The 24,421-nt window shown below is 46.9% G+C and overlaps 1 protein-coding gene across 11 annotated transcripts in view; it reads right to left on the bottom strand.

Annotated features, from left to right (window-relative positions):
- Positions 1-14,789: 14,789 nt before the first annotated feature.
- The window catches only part of SPAG9 (sperm associated antigen 9), a 157,226-nt gene continuing 147,594 nt past the window's right edge, over positions 14,790-24,421 (bottom strand). For all 11 annotated transcript variants that reach the window (XM_054460062.2, XM_054460063.2, XM_054460065.2 and 8 more), the window contains 2 exons: positions 23,303-23,452; positions 14,790-18,993 (listed from right to left, as the gene is read on the bottom strand). In XM_054460062.2, the coding sequence (XP_054316037.1) occupies positions 18,878-18,993; positions 23,303-23,452 (266 nt within the window). In that variant the 3' untranslated portion in view covers positions 14,790-18,877. The remainder of the gene's footprint in view (positions 18,994-23,302; positions 23,453-24,421) is intronic.

The following is a 24,421-nucleotide window of genomic DNA, read 5'->3' as shown; positions in this document are numbered from 1 at the left end:
TGGAAGAGTCAGCGGCTTTTCCAACCTCTTTGCCAAATGGGATGTCAGCATGGGGGCAGGGGCGGTGGGGGTGCGGGTGCGGGCTGGGGAAGGTGGCAATGACTTCATGACCAGACTGCTGAGCAGCTGGGGAGGGGGGCAGGGCGCCGGAGGCCGGCTGGGTGGGGGATCCACTCTGGGTGGGGAGGCAGCCCAGGCTCATGCTTCCTCAGGACCCCTGGATTCCCTTTGTGGGGAAGACCTGCTGGAGGGTCTGCAGGGGGCTCCCTTGGACTGAGAACCCTCCAGGGACTGTTGCATGGGGTCCCAATAAGCTAACAACAGCCCAGGAAGGTAAGGCCTCTTGTCCCTATTTGCCAGATGAGGAAACTGAGGCTGGGAGGGGCAGCCACGCAGCTAGAGTGAATGGTGAACTGGAGTAGGAACATGGGTGGGCGCGTTTCCCACACTGCCCCACAGTGACACAGTGAGGGCAGGGACAGCCTTTAAAATCCGATCCTCCACGAACACCTTGAATCCTCAAACCTCAATCCATCCAAAAGGGGCTCCGTCTTAGGGAGGCCCTCCGCACACTTCTCTACAATTCGGGGGGCCATCGGCCGCAATAACCACATAGTGGGGCCACTACAAGTCAACAGAAGCAGACCCTCTCTCCAAAAACACAGGAGACCCTGTCTCCAACACAGACTAGGCCTAGTTCCGACTTCCAGAATGCCGTGGTCCAGCCCCGGCATTGCTGACTCACAGGGTCAGGATGGCGTTGCTCCTCTGTGGGGCTGGAGGGGCCCCAGATCACAGACCTGGGGGTGAGTGTGAGCACTGTCTTCGTACCCAGAAGCTGAGGTCAGCTTTTGGGCTGCTCTTTCTTCAGCCATTTACTAGTTTCCCATCGTAATAATAACTACCCCTACCTAAGCTTTATAGCTCAGCAAGGACTTTCACAAACATTCTGTCACTCACACCATCCTTGCACCAGCCCTGTGATGAGGAGTTAATATGCCCATTTTATAGAACAAGAAGCTGAAGCTCAAGGAAGGAGGTTCTGGGACTCATCTCGGATCCCATGGCCAGGAAGCGGCGGCCACTCTGGAATTCCTGACCCTGCCCAGACCAGCACCTTCCACAGCAGAGACCCCCTCCAAGGAGCGGGCGACGTGTGACTTCCCCATGGGTGGACTCTGGGCTGCAGCGATCGGCTAGCGGTGCCATCTTTAGTCTGGGAGCTGTGTGAAGCCTGCTCCCCACCTTCCCCCTCCTGCAAATATTGGGGGAGGGGCACGGAGGAGAGGAAAATAGAAGCAAAAGTGGCAGTGATGGGTGCATGAGAGATTGGGAGATACGTGCTGGGGAGGGGTTCCCCGGAGCAGAGCTGGCTGCCCTTGGCACTGGGCCCAGGCGGAGGAGTAGCAGGACCAACAGTTCCTGGAGCACAAGTCCATCAACAAGTGCCCAGTGCCAGCCATCGCCATGTTCTCATCTGCCCGCAGCAAAATGAGAAAAATAAGGACAATATAGTGAGGTTTTACTAAAGCTAGGTTTACTCAATCCAAAAAACTGTCCTTTTATCTGAGCTTTGTATTTTCAATTGTGTGTGTGTCTGTGTGTGTCTGTGTGTCTGTGTGTGTGTGAGCACAAAAGGACCTTTCCTTTGATATTTCCTTTTAATGACCTCAAACTCAGCAAAATAAAAAAAACTGGTGACTAGCCGGTGTGGTGGCTCATGCCTGAAATCCCAGTACTTTGGGAGGCCGAGGTGGACAGATCGCTTAAGGCCAGTAGTCTGAGACCAGCCTGGCCAACATGGTGAAACCCCATCTCTACTAAAAATACAGAAATTAGCTGGGTGTGGTGGCGGACGCCTGTAATTCCAGCTACTCGAGAGGCTGAGGCACAGGAATGGCTTAAACCTAGGAGGCGGGGGTTGCAGTGAGCTGAGATGGCACCACTGCACTCCAGCCTGAGTGACACAGCAAGGCTCTGTCTCAAAAACAAAAATTACGTCAGATCCTAAATTTTTTTATTTTTTTTAAATGTTAGTGATGTGAGAAATCCGAAAGGCTGGGACCCACTGAGCTAGCTTGTACGTGGCTCTCAGTGAAACCTGGCACGGGGGGCGAAGTTTTTTAATTGAGGGATGAATCTAAACAGCTGGAAGCTTCTCCCGGGGGGAGGAGGGGCTGGGTTCTTGCCCAGACTCAGCCCCTGAGGCCCCAGCCTAGGCATCCCCAGGAAACCTGAGCAGAAGGAACATTCACGTAACTGTACTGGGAATTCTGAGAAGGGCCTAGGGGCCAGTTCCCCATGCCACACACCCTCTGCTCATCCCTGACCGGGAGCCGCGAGGAAATGTTCCCTTAAACCCCACCTCGGCCTCCCCCAGCACCCCCAAGGCTGGTTCCAAAATAGTCCAGGCCCTTGGAGGAGACATCATGGGTCGGGCTGGCTGCCTGTACCCTGAGAGGACATGGCAATAATGCCGTGGCCGAATATAGAGGGACAGTAGACACTGACAGGGGCCCTGGGGCCTGGGAGCTTCGCAGGCTCCACGGTGCCTGCTCCACCCCCATCCCTTCTGAGCCCTGCACCCCCTAACCTGGACAGCTGGGAGGCTGGCGCCCCTCTCCTGGCCCAGCCCGGCCCACCTGGGGACAGGTCCTAACAAGCCCAGGCAGAACAGGAGGCCGGCCTAGGAGGGCCCAGGGCCTGGGCTGGGCATGAGCTTGGGGCCACCTCTCTCTAGGGACTCAAAGCATTTTATAAGCTTAACTTCCCACAGGACATCCCGAGATCAGGAGACCGAGAGGAACCGGGGTGTCTGCTGCAGAGCCACTCCTGCTCTCTGTTCTCAGCTTCCGAAGGAGAACAGGGCCATAAAGCTGGGGTGTGGGAGGCTGAGAGGAGGGCAGGAAGCCAGGCCAAACCCCAATAAACTGCTGGTTGAATCAAATCACAAATAATTAGTCCCGATGGCCAAGGTTGCCTCCACCCTCCTCTCCTGGGAATTAAAAGTCAAAGGGCAGAGCTGCTGACGCAGATGTCAGGGGAGACATGAGGCTTGGAACAGCTGGGACTCAGCTCCCAGGCTCCACTGCCCCAGGTCACAGGCCCCGGTTGCCCTGGACACGGCGTCCCCCCAGGCGGGCCCCTAGAGCTGCATTGCCAACTCAGGGAAGGGGGCTCTGCTCCCTCACCCTTCCCCTGGCGCTACGTCAACAGAACTAGATTCAAGGTTAATCAGGCTGCCCTGAAAACTGTTGCCAGATGACGGCCTGGAAGAAGCAGTTGCCAGCTTCTCTCCCTCCCACCCCTGTAAGAGGAGGAAGAGATCTCTGCCTCCCTGTCGAGGGGGAGCCTGGCTCCCTGAAACCCACTGCGCCCCTTCCCCTAGGTCGGCCTTGCCACAGGCACACCCTGGACGGCTGCACCAGGCCTGCGCGCCAGCGGTGACCCCCAGTGGTCAGTGCAGGACTTGAACCTGAGCCGTGGGCATGGCTGCTGCAGACTCATCACTGCAGCCTCAGACCACAGCCAGTGACTTGGGAAGCCTTGCCGTGTGAGTGGTTTGGGAATTTGATCTTGGTAAGGCTGTTGTTGGCGTTTAGAGGTACTTCGTAGGTGCTGATTTTTCCTAATTGAACTGTGGCTGGATCTTGGCCTAAAGGTCCCACTGTCAGCAAATCCGTGTCCACATGCCTAAGAATGAATTCATCATCTTCTAGCCCTAAACCGGCTCCTCCTCCTGACTTCCCTATTTCTATTAATAGCACTGCCACCCTCCAAACCTCCGAGTCATCTTCAGCCGCTCCCCACACTGGGCGGGGTGCCTGATTTTGCCCCTCCTCCCTCCTCAGGTCACCCTTGCATCTCTCTCCTGGACACTCGTAGCCTCTCACCTGCGTCACTGCCATCCTCAACGATGCTGCTGGGTCAGACCTGGGCACCCACCCCTCTTCCACTTACTGGCCTCGCGACCCTGGGCAAGTTACTTAAACTCTCTGAGTCTCAGCTTCCTCAGCTGTAATGTGAGGCTAATAATCACAGCCCCTCTCTCATAGGGCATTGCATGAATTAAATGATAGGCTGGGTGTGGTGGCTCATGCCTGTAATCCCAGCACTTTGGGAGGCCCCAGTGGGAGGATCACCTGAGGTCAGGAGTTCCACACCAGCCTGGCCAACATAGTGAAACCCCGTCTCTACTAGAAATACAAAAATTAGCCATGCCTGTAGTCCTAGCTACTCCGGAGACTGAGGCAGGAGAATCGCTTGAACCCAGGAGGTGGAGGTTGCAGTGAGCTATGTACCACTGCACTCCAGTTTGGGCGACAGAGCCAGACTCCATCTCAAAAATAAATAAATAAATAAATAAGAATTAAATGATAGAATGGACATGAAGACCCTATCATGTAAGAAATGCTCAACGGGTGTGGATTATTAGAAATCATCCAGTGCAATGCTCCCATTTTATAAGCAGGGAAACTGAGGCCCAGGTGTCTTTACAACATGCGACAAAGCCAGGGACTTGGAAGTTCCTGAAATCTTGAAGCTCTTCCACTCCCCTCCTCCACCATCATGGCATTCTAGAACTCAGAACAAAAGGCCAGCTCTTGAGTCCTCTGGGCCCCTTCCTCTGCTTTCAGGGGCAGGTATGCTTGGGTAAGTGTGGTGGTCACTCAGTCACAGGAAGTATGTTCTGGGATGGGACAACCACAGCTGGTATCCAGCCGGCTGAGTCAGGGCCACCCATCTGCAAGGTGATGAGTGAGGCTCGGCACGTGGGCTGGCACAGCTGCCCGCCTCAGGGCACACGGAGCATGCTCACATGGCAGCTGTCCAAAAAGGGCAGACGTCTCTGCCTTTGGCAATCCCGCCCTCACCTCCCTCTCCCCACACACACTGCATCCCAGTCACAGGGTGATCACACAGGGGTCAGAGGAAGGAGGGCAGGCTGATTCAGCCTCTTCCCATCTGGTTCTGCTTCCCTATGGGCAGGTGTCCTTAATATTCTGTCCATGAATGAGCACCTGGCACCCACAAACTCCTTGAAATTGAAGGTAGGAGCCTTGTTCCAGGATGAGGGTCATATAGCTGTCATCAGATTTCAAAAGGGATTTTACTCCCAAAAAGGCAACAGGAAGAAAAGCAAGTGGGCTGGGCGTGGTGGCTCATGCCTATAATCCCAGCACTTTGGGAAGCCGAGGCAGGTGGATCACCTGAGGTCAGGAGTTCGAGACCAGCCTGGCCAACATGTTGAAACCCCACCTCTACTAAAAATACAAAAATTAGCCAGGCATGGTGGCACGAGCCTGTAAACCCAGCGTCTTGGGAGGCTAAGGCAGGAGAATCAATTGAACCTGGGAGGCAGAAGTTGCAGTGAGCCGAGATCATGCCACTGCACTCCAGCCTGGGCAACACAGTGAGACTCTGTCTCGCAAAAAAAAAAAAAGAAAAGAAAAGCAAGTGGACAGGCTTTAGAATCGGATGATCCAGGTTCAAACAAGGGCCCATCCTAGAGTCCTTGGCACTTACTGTCTACGACAATGGTTCTCAAGTAGGGACGATTTTGCCCCCTAGGAACATGTCTGGAGAAATTGGGTATGCTACTGGCGTTTAGGGGGCAGAGGCCAAGGATGCTGCTACGTATCCTATAATGCACAGGGCAAGCCACATAGCAAAGAAGCACCCAGCCTCACATGTCAGTACTAGTGAGGTTGAGAACCGCTGGTTGAGGTGTCCTGTCAAATGAGGAAATCTGTGCCCCACAGCCGCCTTGGGGATTAAGGGAGGCAATGGATGAGGAACCCAGGACTGGGCCCAGCACACACTCCACAGCTGCATGGGATTCTCCTCTCCTAAGGACTTTTTGGCCTGGGACATGGTAGCTAGCAGGCAGAGGTGGAGTAGGCACATATTTTGGCTTTCACGAGAGAACTTTCTGAAATGATCTTGATGCTCCTGCCCCACCCAGCTCATGGCAGAGTTTCTCTAGAACAATCCCATGCTCATTTATCAACAAGGAAAACCTAGGCACGGTGGCTCACACCTGTAATCCCAGCACTTTGGGAAGCCAAGATAGGAGGATCACTTGAGCTCAGGAGTTTGAGACCAGCCTGGGCAACATGGCGAAACACTGATTCTGCAAAAAATAAAAAAAAATTAGCTGGGTGTGGTGGTGCATGCCTGTAGTCCCAGCTGCCTGGAGGGCTGATGTAGGTGGATAGCTCGAGCCTGGGAGGTTGAGGCTGCAGTGAACTATGATTGTGTCACTGCGCTCCAGCCTGGGTGACAGAGGGGAGACCCTGTCCCAAGAAAAAAAAAAAAAAGAAAGAAAGAAAGAAAGAAAAAGTGGGCTCTGGAAGGAGCCAGCCACCGTTGCCCCCTGGGCACTCACCGTCTCACCCCTCGGGCTCCAACAGGGTTCCATGTGACCCATTCCCGAGGGGAGAGGAGACTGCAGAAAGGATGGGAGGCAAAGCACCTCCTTCAAGCTCCAGGGAGGCAGGAGGATTTGTTTAGGAGCGGCCCTCTGCAGAGGCAGGGGCATGGCTGAGAACACCTTGGGAGGTGGTGTGAAGCTGAGTCCAGGAGCCGCCAGCCCTCCCTGCCACTCAGCTCAGCGGTCACTTGGGTAGCTTCAGCCTCAACAGCCGTGGGGTCAAGTGTCTCCTCTACAAAAATAATTCCCAAATAAGTCACTGCCCTCACCCCTGGGACTGGCTGGTGCACCCAAATTGGAGTCGCCACCCGGCCCCCTTGAGCATTGCCTTGCTGGCTGATCCAACAGAGGCGGAATTAGCTGATGAGGCTATCACAGTGGGAGGGAACTGACCTGAGGCCGCCTGGAGAGATGGGACCCCGATGGCCCTTTCTGGCACTACTCACTTGTTGGGTCTGGGGGATTAAAACACACTCCCCCTCTCTGGGTCTCAGTTTAACAGGGAGGAGACCACCACCTTCCAAACTTCAGTGACAGCGTCAGGCTGGGGGTGGCGCTGGGCCTCCTGCGTCTGTGTCTGGAGACGCAGCTGACTCCCTGACAAGCCCAGACATGCAGCTGTTCCTGCAGAGGAAGCAGCAGGAACGGGGGAAGGGCAGAGCGCTGAGGGAGGGGCAAGAGGGACCCAAGGACACCAGAGCGACCGTGTGCAGCGAAGCGAGTATGAGCAGAGTCCCAATCTCCAGGTCCCTTCTCCGGGGAAGCACTTTTGTCTTTATTGGAAATTTCCTCCCATGTGACATCTGACCTCTACCTTCTCTTCTACAGATGAGCTCTGCTGCCAGTCCCAGAGGGCTGAGACACTGTGACTGCCCACCTGTCCCCAGGTGCCCCTTCTACATAGCCCCATCCCTTCCCAGGGATGCTCAGTGGCTGCGGCCACCCTTGCTTTCTGCCACTCAGCCCTTGCAGGGGCTCCAAACCCCAAGAGGGGCAGTCTGGGCTGGGGCTCCTGGACTCCCTAAGGCATTATCCCATCCCGCAAGTGCCGGGCAGGGCCCTCTTTCCTTCGGACCCGAAGGCTCCTGCTCACCAGAGGTTCCACCCAGGGACTCTCACCTCTCCAGCCACTCCAACTCCCCTCTGGCTTTCCTGTCGTTTCCTGATGCCACAAACCTTCTGACATCCTCCCTCTTCCCCAGTGAATTTCTTCCCCAGGCCCTTCCCTTCCTCAACCGGCTTCATACTGGACATTCCCAGCTGGTAGGATCTGCCTGTGGCTCTGCACAGGAGGCTGGGCGAGGGTGGAGAAGGCTGGGGGAGCTGTCTCCCATGACCCCAGTGGAGGCGAGAGACAGAAGCTGCATCTGGGACCTGTCGGCTGCAGTTTTGGGCATTCATACCCACCTGAGTATCCTGGAACAGCCCTGAACCTGGGCATCAAACTCCCCAGGCTTGAGAATGGTGAACACTACTATTAGGCGCCCCTTCCTCCAGGCCTATGCCGACTCCCCTGTGCCCATGGAAGCCGTGTAGTCCATGCTGGCTCTGGCTCATGTGGGTGTCCCAACAGAGTGAGGCCGAGGCGGCAAGGGCCCTTTACTCTGTGCACTCCCAGCTCCCCATCCCAGCCAGGGCAGCCTCGACCCTCCTGCCGCCTCACTGTGCCATGTGTCAGTTGGCTGGGATCATGCTCTTCCCCCTCCTCCATCAAGAGGATCCGACAGCATCTTGCAGCTAACACTGGGGCGTAGGAGTGAGGGAAACAAACATGGTACCCACTCTTCTGCCCTAATGTTTAGAATCATGGGGCAGAAAAGCATCCTAGAACTCATCTAGCCTAACTGTCATTTTACAGAAAACAGGACAGAGAGAAAATGACCAGCCTAAAGCTCATGGCTACTCAGGGCAGCTGGGAAGGGGGTCTGGTTTCCCAGCATGGAGCCCACAGTGTCTGGATATGCTGGAACACGGCACGTCCCCCTGAGAGTTAGCTGCAGAGGTGGTGTGTGGGAGAGGAGGCTGGAGAATAGGCTTGGAGGTTTCGTCCAGGCACACAGATTCTCTCCCACTAATCCTCAGCCCCTCCTTTTCTCCCTTTCAGCAGCAGTTATAAAATCCAGGAAATAAATGTGGATTGATGGCCTACAAAGGGCTTAGTTAGTGCTGTGACCTGCTGAGTTATGTAACTGCTATTTATTATCGGCCTTGGATGAAGTTTCCATTGAAGCAACTCACTAAGCTGATTCCATGACATTTCTTTTAGCCTTGTTCAGAAGCAGCAGCCGCAGAAATTCTTCTGAAACCTCAAAGACTAGAAATTGATAGCGTGGATGCTTTTAAAGATTCCCTTCTTTCATCCTTTTTTTACTTTTTCTTTTTCTTTTTTATTTTTTTGAGATGGAGTCTCGCTCTGTCACCCAGGCTAGAGTGTGGTGGTGTGATCTCAGCTCACTGCAACCTCTGCCTTCCAGGTTCAAGTGATCCTCCTGCCTCAACCTCCCAGAATAGCTGGCATTACAGGTGTGCACCACCACACCTGGCTAATTTTTGTATTTTTAGTAGAGACGGGGTTTCACCACGTTGGCCAGGCTGGTCTCGAACTGCTGACCTCAGGTGATCCGCCTGCCTCGGAGTCCTAAAGTGCTGGGATTACAGGCGTGAGCCACCGCGCCCGGCCCCTTCTTTCATTTGGGTCAATGTTTCTCTCATCCATATCAACTGTGTTCACCTCAGCAACGGTTCCAGGCTTTAGGTGCTTGGGTCCCTGGGCTATGGGCTGCATGGTGGGGGCTGAGAGAAGCTGTTTTCCCTGCCCCTGGCAAAGGAAAGGGGTTGAGAAGAACCCAAGGCTATGAGAATCTGGAGCAGCCAGTGGCAAATGCACAGAATGAAGTCAAGATTCTAGTCCAACCTCTGCTGCCACTCTCGGTCTCAGGTTGATTATTAGTAAAGTGAACTGCTTCCCTCAGCTCTACAACTTGACCCTCCGTAGTGCAGCACCTTCCTTGGTCTGGCTTGCTGTCATGCAGGGGTCGCCAGCCCAGTGAGGATGAAGAGGAGGGCTGAGGGGCTGGTAGGCTCTAGGTGCTGGCAAGCGGAAGGGAGGAAGGGTAACACTAACATGGCGCCACCGTGTGTTCAAAAGGGAGCAGAGCTTGGTCTCTCCCCAGCAAGGCAGCTTTCCTCTCCCCAACCCCTTTCCTGCTCTGGAAGTGGGTGGTGGCGGAAAGCCAAGGATCCTCCTAATTCATCTTCACCTCTCAGCCATTCACCTTAGTTGCCAAAGGGGCCCTTGGGAGAAGCTCCCGGAAGGCTCTAATGCCATCCTAAAGTAGACTTTTGGAGACTTCCAAAAGGTTCAAGAAGGAATAGACCCAAAGGAAGTCTAGGACCCAGAGAACTCAACAGTGTCTCTCTTCCTAATTAAGACACATTCCTCCCATTCATGGAAATGTTCAACCCGATGCCTCCTGGAGATGAACTGGTGCGCCAAACAAAGCAGTTTGTACGAAGTGCTGCAGGCTACATGATTCCCTCCATTAAGGATCTGGGCACATTTGTGAATATTGGGATCTGGCTGGGCATGAAGGCTGCTAGTCCACACAACCCAAGTTGCATTGGAAGAGACGGCCCACCCTCAAAGGATGTCACCTTCAACATAGCCTTACAGGGCATCCAAGCCAAGTCCGTGCTTGTCCCCAAGGACAACTACAACTGGGGACTCAGAGAGATGAGATGACTTTTGAAGGAGCAGTGATATGGAGGGACTAGAATCTACAGTTCTTTTCCTTCTTTTTAAAATAGGTTTTGCTATGTTGCCGAGGCAGGTCTCAAACTCCTGGGTTTAAGCAATCCTCCTGCCTTGGCCTCCCAAAGTGCTGGGATTACAGGCGTGAGGCACCATGCCTGGCCTTACTTTTTACTTCTTATTTTATTTTTTCGAGACGGGATCTTGCTCTGTCGCCCAGGCTGGAGTACAGTGGCATGATTTTGGTTCACTGCAGCCTCAACCTCCTGGGCTCAAACAATCCTCCCACCTCAGCCTCCTGAGTAGCTGAAACTACAGGTGCGTGACACTATGCCCAGCACATTTTTTAATTTTTTTTTTGTAGAAATGGGGGTCTCACTTTGTTGCCCAGGCTGGTCTTGAACTCCTAAGCTCAGGCGATCCTCCTGCCTTAGCCTCCCAAACTGCTGGGATTATAGGCATAAGCCAGCCACTGAGCCTGGCCCCAAAACCCACAGTTCTTTACCATGACTTGGTTTTTGAGTTGCTCACTTCCAGCTCACATCTTAACACACCAGAGGGGTCTTTGGGAAGAAATGGCTGTCACTGTGGGGTCCCAGAAACATGGCTTTAATATGGGTGGGAAGGTCTGATAAACCCTCAATCGAGCGAAGCCCAGGACTGGGACTTTAAATCAGTCAAGCCCTGCCTAGAGGCATCTGCCCAGTTTCTGCTCTTCTCCAGCTAGGCTCCTTTAGGAAGGATGTTTGAGATGTCTGTAAGAACCACATGCCAGATTTCTGCTCCTAGTCCTTATGAACAGCCCCAGGCAAACTCTCCAAGACAGAAATGTAGACGGCATACACAGTAAAAGCCTGCTTGCTCAGAAGCATATCAGGCCAAAATGCACCAACAGGCAAACAGCTGAAAATGCTCTCCTGAATTTGGAACTTAAACCCATTGTCACTGGTCTGGGGCTGGCCAAAGGCAGGGGAAAGTCAGCTTGATGAAAAAGAACAGCAGGAAAATAAATCGAGGCCTCTGTGGGGGAAGGATACAAGTATCTGTTAACTGTTGAGTAATACGTCTTTACGTGATCTCATTGGTTCTTTCCAACAATCCTGTGAATGAGAGACCATTATGACAATACAACTGATGAGGAAATTCAAGTTTCTGAAACACCATTCCACTCTCTTTGGTTATCTCTGTACCTGAGACGTCCTACAAAAAAATCTTAATCCCACTTCATATTAAAGCCACGTTTCAGGAACCCCAAGGTGACAGCCCTTTCTCCCAAAGACCCCTCTGGTGTGATATATGAGCCAGAATTTTGCATTCTTGCTTAGAAGGAGTGAAGCTAAGCTTTTTAATCATGTAGAAAAGCATACGACCATCCTTGCCACTGTTCCACACCATTGTACATCTGATGACACTAATATCTCATTTGGTCTTTTATCTGCTCTACCCACTTATATGCAGTGACTGTGAGTTTAATTATTGTCATAAAGCATTATGAGCAACAGATACTGAATAAATGTTTTGAGGACATCTGAAAATGTGAAATTTACCACTCTTCCATGCTTCAATATGCCCCTCAATGTGCCTGCATAGGAATGAAATTAACTCTTAGATGCAAAAGAGAGTATGAATTATCTTGTGTTTAATTTTCACGGAATACTCCTTTTCCTTAAAATGGGGGGGGGGGGGGGTGGGACAACAGAGAACAGTATTCCCCAAAAGGTCCAATAGGCCCAAGCGATCCCTGCTTCCTAACACAGTTCTGTTAAGACAGACATGGCCTGGAACACTGGTAAATAGAATAGAGATAAGACTATTCTGCATTCAACAGGACTTGCAGGCAGTTTTTCTTTTTATCACATTACAAAGTAGATACCGTACCTACATCATTTGTTCAACTACTGCTTCTAATATGCAGCCACAACACTTGATCATGTCACCATTTCCGCATCTGCTTTCCTTGACTAGCCCAGTCTCCTTGAGAGTGTCATAGTCATCTTCAGACACCTGGCATCTAGGAACTTCAAGTCTGCTACTGAGTGCCTAGCAGGGCCAGGTGGCAAGAACCCTTGGGGTGTTACTCTTCTGACAGTAAGGAAACTGTGAGTGAAGGGGCACAAAACTGGGAAACAGGAGACCCAGGATTCAAACCCAAGTCTCCTGATTTGAGATGTGGCACTTGCCCCAACACACCTGCAGTAGCCTCCAGTGTTCAGTTGTTGTACCGCCCACTGAGGGAGCCTTTACTTGTCTCAGTCGGACCTCTTTACCAATGGGCAAGGCCACACCCGTGGTTAGGCCACTGGATCATCTGAAAGCCGTAACACTCTAAAAAGGGGGTTTCCATGAAGATCAACTGTGAATTTATGGGCTAAATACTTCAGAAAAAACTATCAGATGTTATGCAAATGCAAGCTAGGCATGATAACAACTAAATGGTTATGGCTTTTTCTAGAAAAAAAAAATCAGGAAATAGCCCTGACACATGAATACAGACTAATGGGAAATAAAATATTTCCTTTAAGCTTTTAATGTAGCAATTAACTTCCCACCTCCCTTCCCAAAGCACTGGGATGACAGGTGTGAGCCACCGTGCCCAGCCTGAGTTCCTCTTGGGCAGATGTTCCCAATGGGAGGATCAGAATCACCTGGTAATTGTTTCCCCATGTTCCCCAATAGAGTCTGATATTCTTGAGAGGAGAGAAAAAGAAAAAAATGTTTATTCTGTGAATAGCTCCTGGGGTGATTCTGGCCATGCCTCTCTCTCCCAGCTTAGCTGAGAACTGCAGCTTCTAAGTGAAGTCGCTGTCCCCATGGAGCCGGGGCTTATTTGGTCCACTTCTCCTTTGGTGGTCTCCTTCTCCTTTGGTGCTTCAAATCAAATTATAACTTTTTGTTTTGGAGACGGGCTCAACCTCCCCAGGGCTCAGGTGATCCTCCTACCTCAGCCTCCCAAGTAGCTGGGACTACAAGTCCACACCACCATACTCAGCTAATTTTTAAAATTTTTTGTAGAGATGGGGTCTCACCATGTTGCCCAGGCTGGTCTTGAACTCCCGGCCTCAAGTGATCTGCCTGCCTCAGCCTCCCAAAGTGCTGAAATAACAGGTGTGAGCCACTGCACCCAGCTCCGTAACTCCTTCATGTCTGTGGGTGGGAGTGAATGTTCTGTGGTTAAAAGCAAGGAGCTAAACTATCTGGCTTCTTTTGTACAGTGTCATTCTGATAAACTGGAAATTCTAATTAATCCAATCCTACCCACCGGCTCTCTGGGCCTCATGAGGGACTGGGCGACCATGGACTCACAAGCAGGAGTGGTCCTTACCTGTACAGACAACAACCAGGCAAATCAGAGCCAGGGCCACAGAACCAGGGAGGGTCAGAGCTAGGATTTTTTTAGATTACCTGACTAAGCCACCCTGCGTTTTAACACATGAGAAAACAAAGGTCCAAATACATTAGAGTTGCATGCTTCAACCTCTGCTAAGTATCACACTTACCTACTACTCTTTACAAACGCCTGGGCCTGGACCCCACAGAAGGGTCCAATTCCACAGCCCTGTGTGGGGGACTCTGGGATACTATGTTAAAGTGATTTGCTAGGGTCACAGCCTGGGTTATACAGCCTTCTTTCACACCATATACCACTATGTCTTTCTAAACAAAATGAGTTTAAAGCAAAGTTGTATCAATTACCCAATATTTAAGGCATTCTGAGAAGTCCCCTAACTATAAAACCTTTCCTAATAAATTGGCTGCTGCTGAAGATTAAGTCCAGGCCCCTTGTGATCTCCAGGCTTTCATGCCTACACTGAGTCTGAGGGATCGGGGGCTGGTTAAGGAAGAGCCTGGGGGCTGAAGCAGTCTCTCTCTGCTAGTCTGAAAGATAGTTCTTCCACAAGGGGGACACTGCAGACTACAGTTCCAGTGATGAGGCTGGTGCTCCTGCCCTGTTCCCCAGGGACTAAGGGGCAGGCAGGGTAAGGTCCTATAAAGACTAGGAATGAGCCGGCCTAGTCACTGTATTCTAGGACATCCAACCTCACTGAACAGATGACTATGCCTTCATCGAGTGAACAGTCCTATTAACATGCCAACTGGGGCAACTTTTGCTATCACGTTAAAACCCCACGTTTCTTGAAGGCACAAACAAAACACACTGGATGAGACTAAATCTCACTGCACTGAATCTGGAGTCACATTGTGCTGCCACATGATCAGTTTTATAATCATTCTTCCTTCCCGAGTCTTGCCCAAGCAAATGGATCACAAATAAGCACACTGCGTTAAAATTACATTACAACCTGCCTCTTATTATTGAATAATTTGGCAAATAGTATGCCTTAGTATCATGTGTGGGCTGTTACTCAGGGATCCCACATTTCTCCTAAGCCCTCTTGTCTATTCTCGTATCTCACCTGAACATGTGAGCCAAGCTGACCAGCATGAGTGTTCCCCACTGCTCACCTTTAGCTGGTGCCAAATGGCAACAGTCCTGACCCTCAGGAATGACATGTGTGATGGGGAAGATTATTGGACTTGCAAATAAAAACCAAGTTCAGATCCCCAGGAACGGTAAAAACAAAACAAAACACACTAGACCTCATACATGTTCATATACATATTTATATATAATTCATGTACAAAGTTACATTCCGAACCCCAGGGATTCCATAATAGAAATAAATAGTGAAATAACTACATTGCTAAATGAGCTCTTTGCTCATAGAAATGAAGGTCAGCCTCTAAGAGACAGCAAGTGGGACATTCTAGAACCCATTTTTCAGATTATAGAGGCAAGTAAAATTCTGATAGAATGTCTTGGACAAAAAACGAATTTGGAACATAAAATGGTTAAGATATATTCAAATAGAGAAATGTATGACAAAATTAATAAAACTTAATCTTTTAAGAGAAAAGACAGACATTTAGTGTTACAGAATAGCATAACCCTGTTAGAAAAGCATTTATGATTTCCACATTTAATTTTCTCTTCTACTCTTCCCATGTTACAAAGTGGGACCAAATGAGTCCCTTTCTGAACATGATCAATTAAGAAGAGCCCTAAATCTGGTTGAGTCCTTTGGTAATGGTCATAATACTCACAAGGAAATAAATATTCAGTTCCATGGCATTTGCAAGACACATGTTCTTTAGGACAGTTAATATTATGAGACATCTGTTTTATCTTGTTACTAAGGCAGCCTATGTTAAAAGGGTCTAGTCTCAAATGTAGGAAGACCTTTACAAGAAATGAACAATACAGTAACTGAAAGAATTGATTTTAACCTTTTCTATGCAAGCACAATCTGAAAAGTTATGTGCTGCATATTGTGCTCAAAATGTTGTATACTCTCCACAAGCTGCAATTAAGAGATTCATTCCTATTTTTAAAATTTAGATCCACATGGGTTAGAGAAAAATACTCTCAAAAGTGAGTTCCTAGAGAATATTATCTCTTTGCCTCACAGAGATTTTAACCTGCATTTAAGAGTAAGTGTTAGGTTGAGGCATATGATATTGTCGCTTCTGCAGATCAGCAATGGTTGAACATTGGCAATTTCATATGGTTCAACCTTGCACATGACCCAAGTGTAAAGAAAGGAGAAACCTTCAAGTATCCCTTATTTCTTCCAATAGGGGTACACTTTTTTTGTACGGTGAGATCAACCCAAAGTACTCAAGCCTCTTCCCTCCCTTGATGTGGTAGCTACAGGCAGTTACATTCCTTTGCTGCTTGTGAGAAGCTTACATTTTGGCATTTTCTTCCAAAAGTTACCACGTTGACCAAAGTAAACATTACAAGAATATGAACTTGTTACTGGGGGAAAGGGGAAGTGAAGCAATCTGTAGAAAATATTTAACCGAAATTACAAACATAAGGACAAGCCTTTAAAGCAAATTATACAGGCATTTTTGTCCTCTCTCTGGTCCCTGCAGTTAATTAACAGGGCCACAGATAATCTGACATCTTTAGATAAAACAACTACACACCTATATTACTTAAGTTAAAGCCAGTAAGTTCAAAAAAAGCAATTACAACCATTTTACATGTTTGTATTTTTCATCTTTAACTCCTGATTTCCTAAATTACATTCAGTCATACAAACATGGCTGAACAACAGCAAATGGGATCTGACTCTGGGATGTTTACTTCTTGGGATTAAAATTCCCAAACACTTTGGTGTCTCTTTCTTGTGAATCTATACAACATTTCCAATAAATGTTTAATAATGATTTTTTAAAAGATATTGCCAAAAATGGCTCAGATTTAAGATGAAATAAAAACATAGCAAACAAGCTATGGAAAAGTAGCCTACGTTTTGGTGTCCTGCAAAAAAGTGACTAAGTAGCTCAAGCAAAAAAATTACTCTTTTAATACAGCTTTTACCAAAACAGTTTTAATACATGAGTGGCTACAATTTTATTGTGTACACAATGTGCTTATAGTCACATGTGGCCCAATGGATCCAAATGCCTCCTCTGGCTCATGAAATCCCATATACTTCACAATCTAGCCTAATCATGTATATGCATAAAAGCCACTGGTATACTTTTTACAGACATCTTTGTATAATAGTCCAGAAAAAAAAAATCAGTGGTACTTAAGAATGCTTAGACAATTTGACATCTACGTTTGCTTTCTTTTCTTTTCAGTAGTCCTTCTGATGATTGGGGGCCTTTATCCCATAGGTTTATACTGTTAAAACAGTACATAAGATTACATTTAGCTTTGCTTTGGCCCGGCGTGGGGGCTCATGCCTGTAATTCAAGCACTTTGGGAGGCCAAGGCGGGTGGATCATCTGAGGTCAGGAGTTTGAGACCAGCCTGGCCAATGTGGTGAAACCCTGTTTCCACTAAAAATACAAAAATTAGCTGGGCAGGGTGGCACACACCTGTAATCCCAGCTACTTGGGAGGCTGAGGCAGGAGAACTACTTGAACCTGGGAGTTGGAGGTTGCAGTGAGCTGAGATCGTGCCATTGCATTCCAGCCTGGGCAACAGTGTCAGACTCCATCTCAAAAAAAAAAAAATCATATTTAGCTTTGCCTAGAGTAATAGATAAAAAAGGGTAAATCACACATTTTCAAGAAGGTTGAGAGGGAAAAAATTGCAGCATCATGGTTTTAAAAAACTTATTAAGCAAGAAAATCAGTGAAATCCAGACTTTAATCTATTTTTTGCTTGTTTCTCTGTTTTGAGACAGGGTCTTGCTCCATTACCCAGGCTGGAGTGCAGTGGTGCTATCAAGGCTCACTGCAACCTCCACCTCCTGGGCCCAGGTCATTCTCCCACCTCAGCCTCCCAAGTAGCTGGGACTACAGGTACGTGCCACCACACCCAGCTAATTTATTTTGGGTTTTTTTTGGTAGAGACAGGGTTTCGCCATGTTGCCCAGGCTGGTCTTGAACTCCTGGGCTCAAGCAATCCACCTGCCTCAGCCTCCTAAAGTGTTGGGATTACAGGCGTGAGCCACCATGCCCAACCTATTTTTTTTTTTAAATGGGCATTGTGAATGAAAATACGTAATGTCAACCTTTACTTTATCTTAGGTTTGTCTTCTTCCCCTTCATAGTTTTCCCCTTTGAGGATAACTCTTCAAGCTCAAAAGGGCACAAAAGCTAAAATGTTATTCACGTACAAAATACCAAGTATATAGCTGTTCTGCAGTTTGATACAGAACAAAAGAAAATAACTTTTCTAATTAAATCCCTCATTCTGTACTTAGGCCAGACTCCATCCCCACTACAGTTTTACTTGTATTAACAGGTTAAGAGCAATCTAGGAACATTTGGCAAACAAGTACATTTTTCACATGGAAAAAACTCAATCAACATCACCATTCTCTAGTACAAGAAATACAAAACACATTTCCTTTAAAAAATCCTCCCAGTGCTGAAGTATCTTCTAAGCTTCCCAGAGTATGTTCTAAGCTTTATAAATAGTAAATCTTTCAGACATGTCAGTATGAAAATGAGACTGGTCTCAAAAAAAACCCATCAGAATATTCAGTGAAGTAGGCCTCATAAACTTTAGAGCTCTAATAAGTCAGAAACAGGAAACGTTTATTTAAATAGTGTAGTCTTAATTTCTTTAATATAAAACCCCCCCCAAATCTGATGAAAACAAAGTTTTATATACCATATAAACAAGATTTGTCAGATTTGAAAGTGAAAGTTAAAGTAATTTACAGTTAGCTTTTAACCCTCTCGGGACATTTAGATACATCCTGATAATCCATCTTATATTAGTGTGTGTCAATTTTACAATACACTGGGGAAAACTCGGCTATTGTATTTAATGGTACAGTTTCATTTATCAAGTGTTTCCCATTAATTCCATTATTAGTGACAGCTAACAAGTGACCCCATCAAATGAAGTGAATGACATTAGACTGTGGCAGAGTAAACCACATCTGGATTGCTTTCTATAATTCACCAGTTTGCAGGAAGTAAACATTCTTTGATTTGTTCATAATATACTGAAGTTACCTATAACACTGGTGCAGTAACACAGCTAGTTCCTCTGTATTGTTATGGTAGAACAGATTTTGTAATATAAAGTTAACAGGAAAAAATGCTCACACATTATGTGGTGAAACTTATCTCACAAAAGAGCATTAAATAAAAGGATAGAGGGAAAATAAACCATGCAGAAGAGACGGCTTCCCCATCTCCACCTGTTTCCCATGGGCTCACTCACTGCCATACATCACTTGCCACACTATCAAGTGACTCCTTTCTGCTTTGGTGACAGAAGGTTCAAGTGGAAGATCCTCTCCAAGAAGTTCTGATTCTCCACCTTCATCACCTAGTGAATGATAAGAAGACTCAAGTTAGGCTGAGCACAGAAAATATAGAACGATGTGAGTCAGATGTAAAGCTCGTGGTTAGTCCATGAACAAGATGCCCAAAACTTGTCTGACTTTCACTGGAGAGTAAACAGTAAAAAAAATACTATGAGTCAGAATCCTCACCCATATTCACCCAAGCCACTGTTTGACTTCAGAAAAGGTTAATTCATTTTTCAGACTGTATTTATAAAATCGAGTTCACTATACTACGTTGAAAAGCTATCCCAATATGTCTGCATACCGATGGTACCAGACACGGAAAGCTAAGAAGGCAATTCTGTGTTCATCCAAAATGAAGAGTCTACTCTTACTTATTTCAAACTAAGAACTGAGAATAGTGTTATAAAATGCGTGAGCACAGGTACAGAGCAAACTAACTAAGCCCAAATAACTCACACTTATTATCAATGACAGGTATAATGTTCTCCAATTTGAAGATAATTGACACAAGCATATGGAAATTAAAATAATTAGCCTGCAGTACTGCAGATGGCAGATTCACCAGCTACTGGGTTTTTCTTCCAATGATTTTCAAGTTTAGGATAGGTTACGAATTAACAGTGTATAATGGAAAAGAAGAAACAAAGAGGTTGGGGTAGCAGCCAAGATACAGGTTCTTCTGCATCGCGGCTGAGAGAATGTGATCCATGGTGTCCTGATCAGGCACTGGCTTCCAAGGCCCAGTCTGGGGTATACCACACTCCTCTCCATAAGACCCAGTGCAGGGCATACCATAATTCTCGATACAAGCTTGCATCAATTGTATTTGTTGTCACAGAGCAGGGTTATTTTGGCACAACCCAGTGAAAAGCTGTCTAGTGGGATGGATTCTTCAACAGAATCCTAAAAACATACACACCACAGGACTTAAAGATATATTCCACTGATCTAACAGAATTTTGTAATGTGCCCCATGTGAATTTCAGCTGGACAAAAGAAAATATTGATACTGTTGACTAGAAACAACAGAAGAGAAAAAACCCTAAATATCTGCATTTTTCTCTGCAGGCCAAACTTTCCCTTACCCAGCCCTGTAATGGCCTTTTCACAGCAATATCATACTAGAGAGAGGAGAACACTCAGTTCAAACTCCCATCTCTGAACTGAAACATAACCAGGTGGTTAGAAGGTAAAAAAAATTAAGTTTGGCTCTTAAATTTTAAAAAATTTCAATGAAAAAAATTAACTGGCTGAGACAAAAGGCTGTCAGCATTTCTTTCTGAGTTGTTTTGAAGATTTTACTTGTACGAAAATTATCCTGTCTGCTAGGGTCTCTACAGCCTAAGTTTTAAGTTTAAATCATTAAAAATATGGGACTGTTAGAATCAATTTCTCACTGTTAAAATATTACAGGAAATGAAAAAGGAAATGGACCCCCAAAAAAGATCAAATTCGATTTTTTACAACAGTATAATCACTATTAAAATTAGCCTATGCTAAAGACAAGTCTGTTTTTCAGGCTGGAAATAACTAGAGATACTGCCAAACCTGGTTAAGCAATTTTTGTTCTATTTTCAGGATCCACAATGGAAGGAATTTTTAGTGGAAATGGAAAAACCATATAGAGATTTTATTAACAAACTCCTCAGTACGGTTCCAACTGTCATACTGCACTCCAAGACAAAGTTACAAAGAGCACCCCAGCCAAGTGGAGTCCCTAACAATTCCTCTCATAAAAGGGAATTCAACAATAGTCAATTATTCAAAACACTTTGAAATGACTCCATTCCTGCTGACATCCCTGGAATCAATTTCTAAAGTTAACACTAACAGCCTTCCCCTCTTAAAAGTGTCAACAAACTTTTTGCATCAGATATTGGTGACACTAAATCACATTTGTCACATTGTCATTTAAATGACCCTAATTTTTTTTTATTCCTTTACAGAATTCATATCTAAAGTATTTGTTACTGATCCACAACATTATTATATTCTCTCAAACTACCTAGTGCCTTATGTCTGGGAACTTTTTGAAGCACTGAGATTTTAAGCGAGTCCAAAGGATCAATTTATTTATAGCAAATAAGCTAGGTGCGGTGCCTCATGCCTGTAATCCCAGCACTTTGGGAGGCTGAGGCAGATGGACTGTTTGAGGCCAGGAGTTTGAGACCAGCCTGGCCAACATGGTGAAACCCCATCTCTACTAAAAATACAAAAATTAACCAGGCGTGGTGGCACATGCCTGAAATCCCAGCTACTCAGGAGTCTGAGGCATGAGAATTGCTTGAAACCGGGAGGTGGAGGTTGCAGTGAGCCAAGATTGTGCCACTGCACTCCAGCCTGGGCGACAGAGTGTGAGACTCTGTCTCAAAGAAGAAAAATTATAGCAAATAAATAAGCTTATATTTGTACAGTGTCTTACAACTTACAAAGCACTACTCTTTCACGAGCATCAGTTCTCCATGTTTTCTTTGTACCTCTCTGGCCATTCCTTCTCAGATCCCTGCATAAGCTCTAATGATCTTTAAATGGAGTATGAATTCAGGGTTCTATCCTGGAACATTTCCTTTTTCTTTCTTTTCTTTTTTTGAGATGGAGTCTCACTCTGTCACCCAGGCTGGAGTGCAGTGGTGTGATCTCAGCTCACTGCAACCTCCACCTCCCGGGTTCAAGCGATTCTCCTGCCTCAGCCTCCTGAATAGCTGGGATTACAGGTACGCGGCATCACGCTCAGCTAATTTTTGTATTTTTATTAGAGACTGGGTTTAGCCACTGGAACCTTTTCTTTTAGCTCCTTGGGTGAACTCACCAACCCTCATGGCTTTTAGTACCACTCCATGCTGACAGCCCCCAAATCCCTCCCTCCTAAGATAGAGGACCTGTATATTCAGAAGCCCAGTGGAAATTTCCCACCTAAATCACCACTATGCTCTTCAAGATCAACATGATCAGCACTGGACTCCTCTTTCCGTCCCTCCAGACCTGCTTCTCCTATTGACAGTCCTGAGCTCTGTGGCCCATTCCCTCCTTCCCCACATTCCCATCATTCTTCTTATCTGTTCACACTGTTACTACCTTTCTTGGGCATTCACTTGTTCCCAACTCATTTCCCTAGGTCTAGTCTTGAACCTTCAGTCCATCCTTCACACAACTCTAATCACATTGCTCCTATAGTTCTCTTTTGCTTGAAAGATAAAGTACAATCTTCTTAATCTGGTATGTAAAGGCCTCCCATACTCCAGTCCCTCCCTCCCTTTTGACAAGAAATTCATACTTTCTTCTACTCATAGTTTTTCTTCCATTAAGATGGTTTCATATCTCTAAACCTTTGGCCAAGCTATTCTCTTACCTCGGAGTGCCAACCCCTGGTCCTCCCCACCCCATTCCCCAACCTGACCCTTTGCGCTAAGACTATGCAGTGCTGAGTCAACTCAAGCATCATTTCTTGACTTCCTTCTCTCCCTACCCTTGGAAAGAACTGACTACTCACCACCAGAGCATCAATAACATTTTAATTTATTAACATGTCTCTATCTCTGCACTGTTCTATAATCTATTAGACGAAGGCTTTGTCTGATTTGTTTCTGTATCTCCAGTTTAAGAATGACAGGTACACAGTAGGTGCTCAATTAATGTTTGTTAGGTGAGAAAATGAACAAATGAAGTTATTTAAGAAATATTTTTATTTCTCCATTTTGACAGAAAACCGAGGCTCTAAGAGGTTGAATGACTTGTCCAAGGCCTTCTGACCCTAAATCTTATGCTTTTCACATAAAACTTCACATTGACCACATCCTGCTATTTCTAATGCTCCTTTCAAACAAATACATTTTGGTATGAAAAGAAATACCAAGGGCCAGGTGCGGTGGCTCGGGCTTGTAATCCCAGCTGGGAAGCCGAGGCAGGCGGATCACTTGAGGTCAGGAGTTTGAGAATAGCCTGGCCAACATGGTGAAACCTTGTCTCTACTAAAAATACAAAAACTAGCCAGGTGTGGTGGTGCATGTCTGTAATTCCAGCTACCTGGGAGGCTGAAGCAGGAGAATCACTTGAACCTGGAGGCAGAGATTACAGTGAGCTGAGATCATGCCACTGTACTCCAGCCTGGGTGACAGAGTGAGACTTCATCTCAAAAAAAAAAAAAAAAAAAAAGAAATACCAAAAAGAAAAAAACAAAAAACAAAAACCCACAAAATCCTTTCGTATGTAGAGAGCTCAAAGAGAACCTCTTATAAATCATTATCAGAGTGGTTTCTTATTTACTTTGGGAGAAAACCCAAGTCATAGCACATAGTGCAAACTGGGCACCCAGAACCAATGACATACCCATTCGGAAGTCGATGTAGCCCTCTCCTCCACTGATGACAAGCATAGACTTCAAGGGCGTCTGACTACCAGGCTCCTGTGCAGATGGCCCTGCTTTGTCACCTGTCAGATCCGTGCCACTACTGCTACTTTGTGGGCTGATGACTTGACCTGTTTTATGCAGAAACAAAAGTGAATATTACTTATCACAGAAGGGAGGCTGTTTTTTTTTTTTAAATATTTTTAGAGTTAAACAAAAAGGTAAATATATTCTAATAACCAAATACTGGGGAAGCTAGAAGGCTCTGCATGATCAGAAAACATTTACATGAAGGTTTTAAGAACCCGATTTGAGGCCAGGCATGGTGGCTCACGCCTTTGAGAGGCCGAAGTGGGAGAATCACTTGAGGCCAGGAGATTGGGACCAGCCTGGCAAATATAGTAAGGCCTCATCTCTACAAAAAAAGTTAGCCGGGAATGATGGTGTGCGCCTGTAATCCTGGCTTCTTGGGAGGTTGAGGCAGAAAGATCACTTGAGCCCAGGAGTTCAATGTTGCAGTGAGCTGTGATGCGCCACTGTACTCCAGCCTAGGCAATAGAGCAAGACCTTGTCTCTAAAAAATAAACAAACAAACAAACAAAAACCGATTTGAAAATCTAAGTAAAGCAATTTTGTAACAAAGCAGGAATAGGCCCCAAATCCAATATGAGATATATGCGTGGCAAGGTGGATCTTAGCTGCCTGCTTCAAACCACTTTTTTTTTTGAGATGGAGTCTTGCTCTGTCACCCAGGCTGGAGTGCAGTGGCACAATCTTGGCTCACTGCAACCTCCGCCTCCCGGGTTCAAGCGATTCACCTGCCTCAGCCTCCTGAGTGGCTGGGACTACAGGCACGTGCCACCATGTCCAGCTTTTTGTACTTTCAGTAGAGACAGGGTTTCACCGTGTTAGCCAGGATGGTCTCAATCTCCTGACCTCATGATCTGCCTGCCTCGGCCTCCCAAAATGCTGGGATTACAGGCGTGAGCCACCGCACCCGGCCCAAATTACTTTATTTATTTATTTATTTATTTTTGAGACAGAGTTTCGCTCTTGTTGCCCAGGTTGGACTGCAATGGTGCGATCTCGGCTCACTACAA

The sequence above is a fragment of the Pongo pygmaeus genome, chromosome 19 (assembly GCF_028885625.2).
Source record: "Pongo pygmaeus isolate AG05252 chromosome 19, NHGRI_mPonPyg2-v2.0_pri, whole genome shotgun sequence".
Taxonomy (NCBI): domain Eukaryota; kingdom Metazoa; phylum Chordata; class Mammalia; order Primates; family Hominidae; genus Pongo; species Pongo pygmaeus.
Note: the sequence above shows the minus strand (reverse complement) of the source record. Positions and strands in the feature narration are given on the sequence as shown.